Source organism: Macrotis lagotis, chromosome 3 (genome assembly GCF_037893015.1).
Source record: "Macrotis lagotis isolate mMagLag1 chromosome 3, bilby.v1.9.chrom.fasta, whole genome shotgun sequence".
Classification (NCBI taxonomy): Eukaryota; Metazoa; Chordata; class Mammalia; order Peramelemorphia; family Peramelidae; genus Macrotis; species Macrotis lagotis.
Window position 1 is genome coordinate 59,782,710 of NC_133660.1, and position 12,027 is coordinate 59,794,736.

A 12,027-nucleotide genomic window follows, 5' to 3' on the forward strand; every position below is an offset into this window, starting at 1 on the left:
TAAACTTGAGGTCTTTTCCAAGTGGGATAGTTTTATCTGTGGGATTTCAAAGAACCAACAACGTTCTTGGAGAGTTTTCAGAGTTAAAGTATGAGAGAGAATGCAACTGCAATGGGCTGGACAAATTGTTAGAATGCCAAAAAACTATTTTATGGAAAACTCACCCAGGGCATGTGCTCACCAGGGGATCACAGGATACAATACTAGGACACCCTGAAGGTCTCATTGAAGAACTTTAGAATTGACTGTACAGCTCGGGAGACCCTGGCACAGGGCTGCCTGGCATGGTGTGCCCTCATCAGTGAGGGGGCTGTGCTCTATGAGGAAGACAGAATTCAAGCACTTCAGAGGAAAATGTGGCATCTGTAAATTTAGAGGACCCACCCCAGGTGGACCATTTGTGCCCAATCTGTGATAGAGCATTCCGAGCTCCTATTGGTCTAATCAGCTGCCATCAGATACACTGCAGTTTGTCTCAAATATAGTGATGTTGTTTTGGTATTCTTCAATAACAAAGGTCAAGAACCAATGAGAGTCTATAGCAGTCACTAATGCAGACAGAGGTGGAGATATGAGGAACAATAGGTGTCATCATTCTGATGGCAGAAGGTGAAGAAAAATTAAGATGCCTCTAGATGAGGGTAAAAGAAGAGAAGGTAAAAACTGTCTTGAAACTTAATATCACAGAAAAATAAAAAACTAAGATTTTTGTCAGCTGGTCCCATCACGGCAAATAGAGGGAGAAGAAATGAAAGCAGTATCAGATTTTATATTCGGCCCATTGCAGATGTTGACTATAGCCATGAAACTAAGACACTTCTTCCTTGGAAGGTAACTTAGGGCAACTCTAGACAACATACTAAAAAGCAGAGATATCACCTTGCCAACAAAGTTCCTACAGTCAAAGCTGTGGCTTTTTCAGTAGCAATGTATGCCTGTGTGAGTTAGATTATAAGGAAATTTTTGTGCCACAGCATCGATAATTTTGAATTCTGATGCTGGAGAAGACTTTTGAGAATCTTTTGGACAGCATGGAAATCAAATTAGTTAATACTTAAAAGAAATCAATTCAGGCTTTTCACGGGAAGGTCAAATAGACTAAATCTTAAAGATTTTGGCCACTTAATGAGGAGACATTGGAAAACCTTATTTGAAAAAAATTGAAGTTAAAAAGAAAAGGATGAGATGGATGAATAGTTTCATGAAAGCAACATGAGCCTGGACAGATTTTTCAGGAGATGGCAGATGATAAAAGGTCTGGCATGCTATGGTCCATGGGAGTCATGAAGATTTAGACATGCCTGAATAACAAAATATCATTTTCTGTGATATTGTATTAGACTGACTCTCTAATACATGGATTGAATATATCATAAATTTTTTTATAGAAGGGCACCACAGAAAAGTTAGGTTAAAAACATTTAAAGCGGGGCCGCTAGGTGGTGCAGGTGACAGACCACCGGCCCTGGAGTCAGGAGGACCTGAGTTCAAATCCAGCCCTAGACACTTAATAATTACCTAGCTGTGTGGCCTTGGGAAAGCCACTTAACTCCATTGCCTCACAAAAAAAAAAAAAAAAAACATTTAAAGCAATGTGGCATAGTCATTAACATTTAGGAAAAAAGTCGCAGGCAAACTACATTGTCTGGCAGCTTTTGATGCATTTATTAAGCATCTCCTCTGTACAGAATACTAGAACACTGCTAATTAAATGAAGTACAAGGATAAAAATGATACAGTTCTGCTCCTGAAGGAGATTATATTTCACTAAAATGATATAAGTGCAGTTTAAAAGAAATAATGTAATACTGAACAAGAGAGCCAATAAAAGTGAACCAGAAAAACTTGAAGATTTTAAGATAGTTACAAAAAGTAACCTACTCATGCATAGTGATTGATGTAGCCAAGATCAGTTAAAGTTTATTGAAACTAGAATTTATTACTCTCCTACTATATTCTAGTAAGTTCCCAAGAAAGATGTGGCTAAGCACTAGGGTTTTGAAGATATAAGTGGAATTAATGCTACTTTTAAGAAACTTAAAATTCTATAGGACAAGATGATATATAGACATAAAGATATATATATAAAATAAGCAAATGTAGAAAAGATACCAAACAGTTCCATGGTAATTTGGTGGGGAAGGCACTAGGTTCCCAGAGAGGAAGTTGCATTTCATCTGAGCTTAGAAAGAAGTTAAAAGTTCCTTAGGAGCAGAGGTAAGAGGGATATGATCCTGATATGAAGGACAGCCTGTACAAAGGAACATAAGAAGAAAGGAGCTGGAATGTTGTGTGTGAGGGTAGCAACAAGTGGAAATAGGAGATAGCATATATATATATATATATATATGGCAAAAATGCTCTCCAGTTATCATTTTTATCCTCCTAATTTCCATCTTCCTTATATTTTCCATCCATCTAATCTTGTTCATCCTGGACTATGCTTGCAACTCAGTTTCCATTCAACAAATCTTTATTAAACACCTACTCTCAGTACTAAAAGTAACAAAAAAAATTCTGTGATATTAGAGAGAAGTATAAAAATAGATCAGCACAGCAAAACCTTTCTAATCTGGTCACACATGGTTCTTTATTGATTCATAAATATCCACAGGTAATAACATCAGTAGAAGCATCTTCAGACACTAAGGGATTTGTTCTAGGTGAATGTAAGCATGAGTGCATGTTTTGAGGACTGTCTCAGATGAAAAATAGAACTTGGTCATTTGAAACTGTTTTCATGTTTTCATTCCATAGGCTTACCCATACAAAAAAAATCAAATCTGGAAAGAAGCCAGAGTTGACATTCCTCCACTCATGAGAGGTTTAACTTGGGCTGCCCTCCTGGGAGTTGAGGTAAGAATGAAAGAGAAGAGAGGCATGTAAGTAATTGAAACCGATCAGAAATGCCAGAAAAGATGAAGGAGAAAAGCTAAAAGCCTTCTTATATTCTATCTGTTTCAAGTCATTATGAGAGGGCACTAAAATAACAGAACAGATAGCATGTTGGAAGCTTTACATTTATGTCCATCATTTCTGATTAGATTGATATAGTTTAAATTAGGGGAAAAAGCAATTTAATAGAAAAATAACAAAGTTATTATAGAATTCTTTCATCAGATTTACTTTGTTGCTGAAATTTTTATTAAAGTAAAGTAAAAAAAAATCTTCGTTCCATTTTAGCATAGGATAGGTATATTGGAATTAGAAAAACCTGGGTCAAAACTTTATGTAAATTCTATGATTTCAACTCTCTCAGACCCAATTTTTTCATCTGCAAAATGAGAAGATTAGATCCAGTGCCTTCCCAAGTCCCTTCTAGCTTTAAAACTAAGTTTCTATGAAAATAGTAATTTAAAAAAATAGACTGTTTTACAATCTCTCATTCAATTAACTCTTTATTATGGAAGTATTGTTATTTGTGTTGGTGGAGGGAGTTCCATACCAGGAGTTCCCTATTGTTCAGAAGTCATAGATCCTATATTTGCATAATCCTGTTTAAATAATCCTAAATATCTTTAAATAATGCAGAGTTAAATTAGTGAAGCAATCTATAAAATTTGCTGGTTCCCAGATAGGTTCTCTTATCTCTGGCTAGATACACTGACAGAATTCAGGGTGTTTTAATGTTATGTGTTAAGCTATAGTCTTAAATTAGTTGAAAAAATGCTCTAAATCACTGATTGGCAAAGAATTGGATTGAGGGGATTCCATCTATTGAGAAATGACTGAACAAGTTATAATATATGAATATTATTGGAGTATTATTGTTCTATAAGAAACTATGAATGGGGGGGGCAGCTAGGTGGAGCAGTGCCCTGGAGTCAGGAGTACCTGGGTTCAAATCTGGCCTCAGACACTTAGTAATTACCTAGCTCTGTGGCCTTGGGCAAGCCACTTAACCCCATTTGCCTTGCAAAAAACTAAAAAAAAAAAAAAAAACCAAGAAACTATGAATGGCTAGACTCTAGAGAATAAGGGAATAAATTACAGGAACTGATTCTGAGTGAAGGGAGTAGAACCAAAAGAACATTCTGTACATTAACAATGACATTGTGAGAAGATCAACCTTGATGGATACAGCTCCTCTCAGCAGTTCAGAGAACTAGGAAAACTCTGGGAGACCTGCTCTGGACAATGTTATCCCCATCCAGAGGAAGAAAAAGAAAAGAAAACAAAAAACCCTATAATATCTGAATGAACACTACATTCACTCTATAAAAATTTCTCATATATTTCTTTACTAGCTTCTGGTTTTCTTTCTTTTCCTTTAATTCTAATTCCTCATACCAAAAATGACTAAACTGTAAGCATGTTAAATGTGCATATGCAATATTCAACTGACTGTTCACTGCTGGAGGTGGGGGGTGAGAAGGGAAAGTGGAAGGAAATTATGTAACTTAAAAATATGCATATGCATATGGATGAGTGTTGAAAAACCTTCATAACATGTAAGTGGAAAAATAAAATAAAATATCAAAACATAAATATTTTTTGGAAAATCACTGTCAATTGGAGAAATACAGATTAAAATAACTCCAAGTTATTACCTTATACCTATCACATTAGTTAATATGACAGGAAAGGAAGGTGACAAATGTTAGAGGGGATATGGAAAAATTAGGACATTGTTAGTAATACATTGTTAGTAGATTTGTAAACTAATCCAACCATTCTGGACTTCAGTTTCTTTATAAAATGAGGGGGTTGGACTCCTTGGCCTCTAGGATCTCTTCGTAAACTAAATTTATGATCCAAATATCTGTCACTCTGTGTTCCTCCCCTAAACTCCTCATATTCTCACTACTCAGATATCCCTGTTGTCATAGTTAATCATTAGCATTATCTTATCCTTAGTCAAACAGACTCTTATCTAAGTGTAGAGTAAGCTCTTCAGGTTCTGAGAAAATACTAGTTGAAATTTGGAGTCACTTTTCAAGTTCAGGTAATTGTATGTCTGGCAAAGTCTTAACATGTTTCTGCACTTGGGTTTTATGGAGTTTGGAATGGTGATTCCTGTTTGAAAATGGGCAGGCTCTTACATGTGTGTTGTAACATGCTTTAGAGAAACCTCTTTTAAATGTTTCTAAAGATAGCTTCCATTCATATGTTTATAACCAATTAAAAGTTTCTGGGAAATAATAGTACTTTTTTTTTCTTTTCAGGGTGCCATTCATGCCAAATATGATGCCATCGATAAAGACACTCCAATTCCTACTGATCGACAAGTATGGCTTTCTTCTCCATACATAAGTTGAAATGCTTTTGCCACATTTTTAAGTCTTAGAATTCTAAAAGAAAAAAACAGCTTCAAAAAAATAGCAGTCAGGCACAAATCTGAGCCATAGAAAAAATTTCCAAATGAATGAATTGGTTGTTTTTTCCTAAAAATTATGTGTGTTAAAAATAAATATTCATCTTTCCTGTTTCTCAGAAATTACAAATGTGGTTTTCCCTGAAATGTACATTCCTTTCCTCATTTATGAGTTATTAAGCATCTCTGTGATCCTCCTAATTCTACCCTAAGGATAGTCTGTCTTACAGATTGAAGTGGACATCCCTCGCTGCCATCAGTATGATGAGTTGCTGTCCTCTCCAGAAGGCCATGCAAAGTTTAGGCGGGTCTTAAAGGCTTGGGTTGTTTCCCATCCCGATCTTGTGTACTGGCAAGGTAGGTGGTTGATATTGGTTATGTTAGTTATGGTTGTAAGCTCTGGTGTGACAGATGGAAGCTGGGGGTGGGGGAGGGAGAGTAGTGTAGTCATAGGGACTTGCCATGTGCTAAGGACTAGAAGCATAAATATAAACAAAAAGACAATCCCTAACTCTCAAGGAGCTTACCTTCAAATGGGGGAAAACAACCTAGAGAAAAAGAGTGGAAAAATGAGGAAGGGGAGAGATGGGAGAGACAAGGTTTCTAGGCCAGAGACCTGGAGCATGGCATATTATGGTACAAGTTATAGCAATCTCATTTGAAAAGTTAAGTTTAATTCAATAAATATTTAAGTACACCTGCTGTGTGTTGGGTGCTGTGCTGAATTCTGGAGATAGAAACAAGACAAATTCATTTCTTGTCATCAGAGAACTTCTAATCTGAAGGGGAGAGGAATTGGCAGGGTGAGAGAGTACCAACTCAGGGATCTGGTGTTTATGAAATCAAGCCAAGCAGAACTGCTGATAGAAAGTGGAGAGTTACCTCTAAATCCATGAAGGAAGATTTGGGGAAGAAGTTTATTTTTCAGCCCTCCATTGGAAGAGGTTCAGAGAGTCGAGAAGGTGTTGAGTCTTGACACCTGTAGCGATGACATGCACCATGGAGTTGGACCAAACAAACCAGCTACAGAAAACAGAAGCAAGAAAGAGTGTGAATTGATTCTACCTGGAAACAATAGAAGGCTTTAATGTTTTTTTCTTTCAGTGCTTAGTTGTTTTAAGATGATTTTCTTTCATATTTATTCCATTCACATTTGTCAGGAAACAGAAGACTTGAGGAAAACATCCTAAAAGTTCCTTCTTATGAATTAGGAAGACCTGGGTCAAATTTTATACCAGATGATTAGTAGTTACATCATTCAATCAATAAATATCTATCAGATGTGTAATGTGTGGCAAGCACTTTATTAGTTGTGTGATCATAGACCCATTCTACCTTTCTTGAGCCTTTGTTTCCTCATCTGTAAAATAGCAATAATAATACCTGTCATGCCTATTTTATCAAGTTGGTATGAGGCTCAATGGAGATAATTAGTATAAAAATACTTTGCCACCTTAAAGGCACTATACCAATACTAGTATTCATGCAATTCCCCATTTTTTCATTGTTCCTAGTGCCCCTGGCTCTGGGCTCAGTGCTTGCCACTCATTTCCATAGTGCCAGCCAAAGATTGATGCCATTCAGCCTCCACATGTCAAACTCTTGCTGACAAGTTTTTACACTTTACATCTTCATCTTTCCCTTGATGGCCTACATTTCAATATAGTTCTTATTTTCCTTTATTATCTCCTTGGCAAATAAAATTTCTTCATTAGAAGCAAACTGCCAAGCAGTCGACAAGCTTCCCCTCCAAGTCTGGCACTCTTCTACACATTTAAAGAAGGGCTGCACAGTCCCCTGAGCAGATGAAGTTCTCCTTCACAGATAGAGGCAGTGGAGAGGGGAGGTCCTGTAGAGGGGAGGCTGTGGAGAGGCAGAGCAGCAGGGGTGAGGAGCAGCAGGAGGGATGAAGGTCTGAAAGGGGGTGTTGCCTGTCCCCCCTGAACCTTGCAGGAGCTGTCCTTCTTGGCCACCAGGCAGTGTGGTCGGATCAGAGAGTAGGTGAAGTGTAAGAAATCCAGAAAGGAACCAAGGGGCCAGGAAGTAAAGGGTTTCAAATGCCAGGTAGAGTATTCTAGATACAACAGGGAGAAAGGGGTGGTATTGTCCAACCTGTGTCATAGGAAGATCACTTTGGTGGTTATGTAGAGACAATGAGAAGGTTGCTGCAGTAGTTCATGATTGATTTGGTGAGGGCCTGACCAGGGTGGAGCCATGCTTTCCAAACATTGCTCAAGTGATCCTCATGTCCACAGAGCAGACCTGCTTCATTTCTGTGACTCAGAATCCCTCCTCTCAGTTTCAGTGTTATCATACATGAGGCCTTTCCTGATTTCCCCTCTACACCCTCCATAGATGGTATTGAACCATAAGTCTTGTCTCCAGTATCTATTACAGTACCATACAGATGTTATTACTTAATGTGTTCTGCATTGAAGATTCCTTTACAGGTAAATTGAAGAATATTTCAACACTATAATCATCAGCTAATATGCATTTCTTGTAGAATGTTATTAGGGATGCATATTCAATAGAGTAAGTATAGATGAAGAAGATAATTATATGTCTGTATTTCCATCAACTAAATTTATGAGTGTTTTTTCCCTCCTAGGTCTTGATTCTCTCTGTGCTCCATTCCTGTATTTAAATTTCAACAATGAAGGTAAGCATCTTTGTGTTTTGAATAATGTATTTAAACTTTTTAATACATTTGTTTTGAGCTTCTAGTCTATAAGTCTTTGCCAGGTAGAAAGTTGCTGTTAAATTTCTGTGGCTGTATTCCTCTAAACCATTTTAGTATCTTGATGGAATTACTAAACTTGCAAGATCCTCTGTTTTGATCAGTAAGTTATAAAGACTTGTGGGAGAATATAACCTATACTCTTAAACATTTGCAGTTTATTATGTCATTAATAGGTCTTTTTTATGGGAACCTCCATATAGAACCTAATTTCCTAGAAATCTCTTAGGTATTTCACAGAATCTCAGAATTGGAAGGGATATCAGCAGTCATTTTCTGTAACACATATTTGAGCAAAAATTGGTAAGATCACTGATAATTCATCTTTTCCTAGAATATTTTCTGTGAAAGGGGGAAAACACTCAAGTAGCCCATTATATATTTCAAAATGTAAAAAAATTTTCCATTACATCAATCAGAAATATATCTCTCTGCAGCTTTTATCCACTGTTATTTGTTTTATCCTTTGTGCCAATTATTTTTTCTCGACATTCAAATAGTTAAAAACAATTTCAGGTTCCTTCCTAAATCTACTCATTTTTCTTTTCTTTTTTTAAAAAAAATTCAAATATTTTTTTTCAACTGCATGCAATGGTAGTTTTTAGCAATCATTTTTTACAAGAGTTTTAGTTTTGTATTTTTCTCCTTGCCTTCCTCCCTTCCCAATCCCACCCCCTGACAGAAAGTAATCTTAGTATAGGCTCTACATTTATAAATCATGCTAAACAAAGATCCACAATGATCATGTTGTGAAAGAAAAATCAAATCCAAACAGAAAAAAAAAGAGAGAAAATGACAATGCATAAGACAAATTTTTAAAAATTCAGGATAGTGGTGGAACCAAGATGGCGGCACAAGGAGAGCCTCTCTTAGGTGCTCTCTCCAAAATATTTCAAAAACCCTAAAATTATGATTCTAATTAAATTTTTGAGAAACAGAACCCACAGAAAGATCCAGTGAGGCAATTCTCTAGCCCAAGGTAACCTGGAAAATAGTGGGAAGTTCTATTCCATGGGATTGGAGGGGCAGCACCACATCAAAGAGAAAGAACTTCAGCCTTCCAGGAACAGCCCCAGGGCTCCTGGGAGCACCAGCACCTGGCAGCAGAAGCAGTTTCCTGACCTGCACCCCAGGGAGCACCATGCACAACTTGGAAGATCAGCAGGGAGACCTCTGCCAAAGCCAGCACAAAGACCAGGCCCTCAGCATGGCCACAGCACTCTGCGCATCCCAGGCCCTCAGTACGGCTGGCACTCAGCACAGCCCAAATGCCAGGACATGGATGCAGTCTGTGGGGCTCTCCAGCAGGAGCCTCCAGACAAGGAAGTAAGGGAGTGGAGGGAGACTGTCCCTGGAACAGGACTCTGGTACTGTGAGCACACTCAGACCCTGGTCTCAGTCTAGGTCCCCCATAGAGTAGCCCCCCCACACAGCCTCTGGGGCAGAGGCATGAGCTTGTGGTCATTCAGAGACCAGGAGAACAGTCAGAGCCTCACACACTGAGGTCCTTGTGTGTGAGGGGGTGTCCCAATAAAACTCAAAAGCTCAGGAAGCACCCCTAAAACAAAGCACAGGAAATGAGTAAATGGGGGGGGAAAAAAAGGAACCTGACCATAAGCAATTACTTTGGTCCCATAGAAGATCAAAATACTCAATCTGAAGATGAGAAAGTCCAAGCTTCTGCCTCTAAAGACTCCAAGAAATATAGAAGTTGGGCTCAGGCTGTGACAGAGCTCAAAAAAGATTTTGAAAATCAAGTAAGGGAGAGAAAAGAAAAATTGGGGAAAACAAATGAAGTCAACAGCATAGTCAAGGAGATCAAAAAAAAATGCTGAGGAAAATAACATGTTAAAAACCAGCTTAGGTAAAATGGATAAAACAATTCAAAAAATTATTGAGGGGCAGCTAGATGGCGTAGTGGATAAAGCACCGGCCTTGGAGTCAGGAGTACCTGGGTTCAAATCCGGTCTCAGTCACTTAATAATTACCTAGCTGTGTGGCCTTGGGCAAGACACTTGACCCCATTTGGCTTGCAAAAACCTAAAAAAAAGTTATTGAGGAGAAGAATGCTTTAAAAAGCAGAATTGGCCAATTAGAAAAGGAGATAAGAAAGCTCTCTGAGGAAAATAAAACCTTCAGATGTAGGAAGTTGTTGACTTTGCAAGAAATCAAGACACAATACTTCAATACCAAAAGAATGAAAATTTAGAAGAAAATGTGAAATATCTCATTGAAAAAACAAGTGATCTGAAAAACAGATCCAGGAAAGGTAATTTAAGAATTATTGGGGTACCCGAAAGTCATGATCAGGAAAAGAGCCTTGACCTCATTTTTAAAGAATTCCTGCTGGAAAATTGCGCTGATTTCCTAGAAGCAGAGGTCAAAATAGAAATTGAGAAAATCCACCCATCTCTTCTGGAAAGAGATCCAAAAAAAACAACCCCCCGAAATATAGCCAAGTTCCAGAATGCCCAAGTCAGAGGGAAAATATTACAAGGAGCCAGAAGGACAAAATTCAGATATTGCGGAGCTGCAGTTAGGATCAAATAGGACTTAGCAGCATCTTCATTAAAGACTCATAGGACTTGGAATATAATCCAGAAGGCAAAAGAGCTTGAAATGTAACCAAGAATCAACCCAATGAAACTGAACATCCTCTTCCAGGGGGAAAAAAAAAGATGGACTTTCAATGAAACAGGAATTTCAAATGTTCCTGTTGAAATGATCAGAGTTGAACAGAAAGTTTGACCTTCAAGTATAGGACTCAGATGAAGCATAGAGAGTGGAGGAGAAGAGTAAATTATGAGGGACTTAATGATGATGATGAACTGTGAGTATTCCTGCATGGAAAGATGATACTGACAATACTCACATGAACCTTCTCATTTAATAGAGTAGGTAGAAGGAGCTTTTATCTATGAGGCACAGGAGAGAGCTGAATTTGAATATATAATATATGGTAAAAATGGAGTCAATGGGTGAAAGGGAAATGTACTGGGAATAAGAGAAAGGAGAGGTAGAATAGGCTAAGATATTTCATATAAATGATACTTCTTGTAGCTTTTACAATGGTATGGAAGGAGGGAAGGTGAGGGGGAATGAGGGAGCCTTTATTCTCATCGGAAATGACTCAGAGAGGAAACAGTATACACACTCAATAAGGTATAGACATGAGGAAGAAAAAGGAGAGAAGGTGGACAGGGGGAGGCGGGGGGATGTGGGTGATAGAGGAGAGGGTAGATCATAGGAGAGGATAGTCAGATATAACACATTTTCTTTTTTTTACTTTTTTCAAGGTGCTGGGATTGGTTGGTCTGTCCAGGACCAAGGGACCAGGTGGTTACTGGGTCTCTGGGGTGGGATGTGAACTTGGGATCTCTTCCAGGGCCAGCATTCTCTCTGCTGTGCCACTTGCCTGCCCCACAGCACATTTTTGAAAAGGGACAGTTAAAGGAGAAAGAAAATATAATAGATGGGAGTGGGGAGGAATGGATGGAGGGAATTACAATCAGTAACAAAGGAGGAAAAATATGGAAGTAACTACTATGATGGACTTATGATAAAGAAAGTGATCCACTCAAGATAGAGCTAATGGTATTGGAACACAGACTGAAACACATTTTTTATTTCTTTTTCTTTACTTTATTTCTCATGAGGTTTTATATTTTTGTGGGGGGGGTATTTTGTTTACTCTTAAACACAAGTCTTTCCAGGTTTTTCTGAAGTCCCACCCCTCATGCTTTTTTATAGAACAATGTTCCATCACATTCATATACCACAATTTGTTCAGTCATTCCCTAGTTGATGGGCATCCCTTCAGTTTTCAATTCTTTGCTACCACAAACAGGGCTGCTATGATTGTTTTTGTACAAGTGATGTTTTTACCCTTTTGCATGATCTCTTTAGGATACAGAACCACTAGTGGTATTGCTGGATCAAAGGGCATGCCCATCTTTATTGCCCTTTGGACATA

General features: G+C 38.1%; 1 protein-coding gene across 4 annotated transcripts in view; it reads left to right on the forward strand.

Moving 5' to 3' along the window:
* TBCK (TBC1 domain containing kinase) overlaps window positions 1–12,027 on the forward strand; it is a 198,528-nt gene that overhangs the window by 95,884 nt on the left and 90,617 nt on the right. For 3 of the 4 annotated variants that reach the window (XM_074228748.1, XM_074228751.1, XM_074228750.1), the window contains 4 exons: window positions 2,758–2,856; window positions 5,166–5,228; window positions 5,533–5,671; window positions 7,926–7,976. In XM_074228748.1, coding sequence (XP_074084849.1) covers window positions 2,758–2,856; window positions 5,166–5,228; window positions 5,533–5,671; window positions 7,926–7,976 — 352 coding nt within the window. The remainder of the gene's footprint in view (window positions 1–2,757; window positions 2,857–5,165; window positions 5,229–5,532; window positions 5,672–7,925; window positions 7,977–12,027) is intronic. The other variant, XM_074228749.1, reaches the window with a different exon arrangement.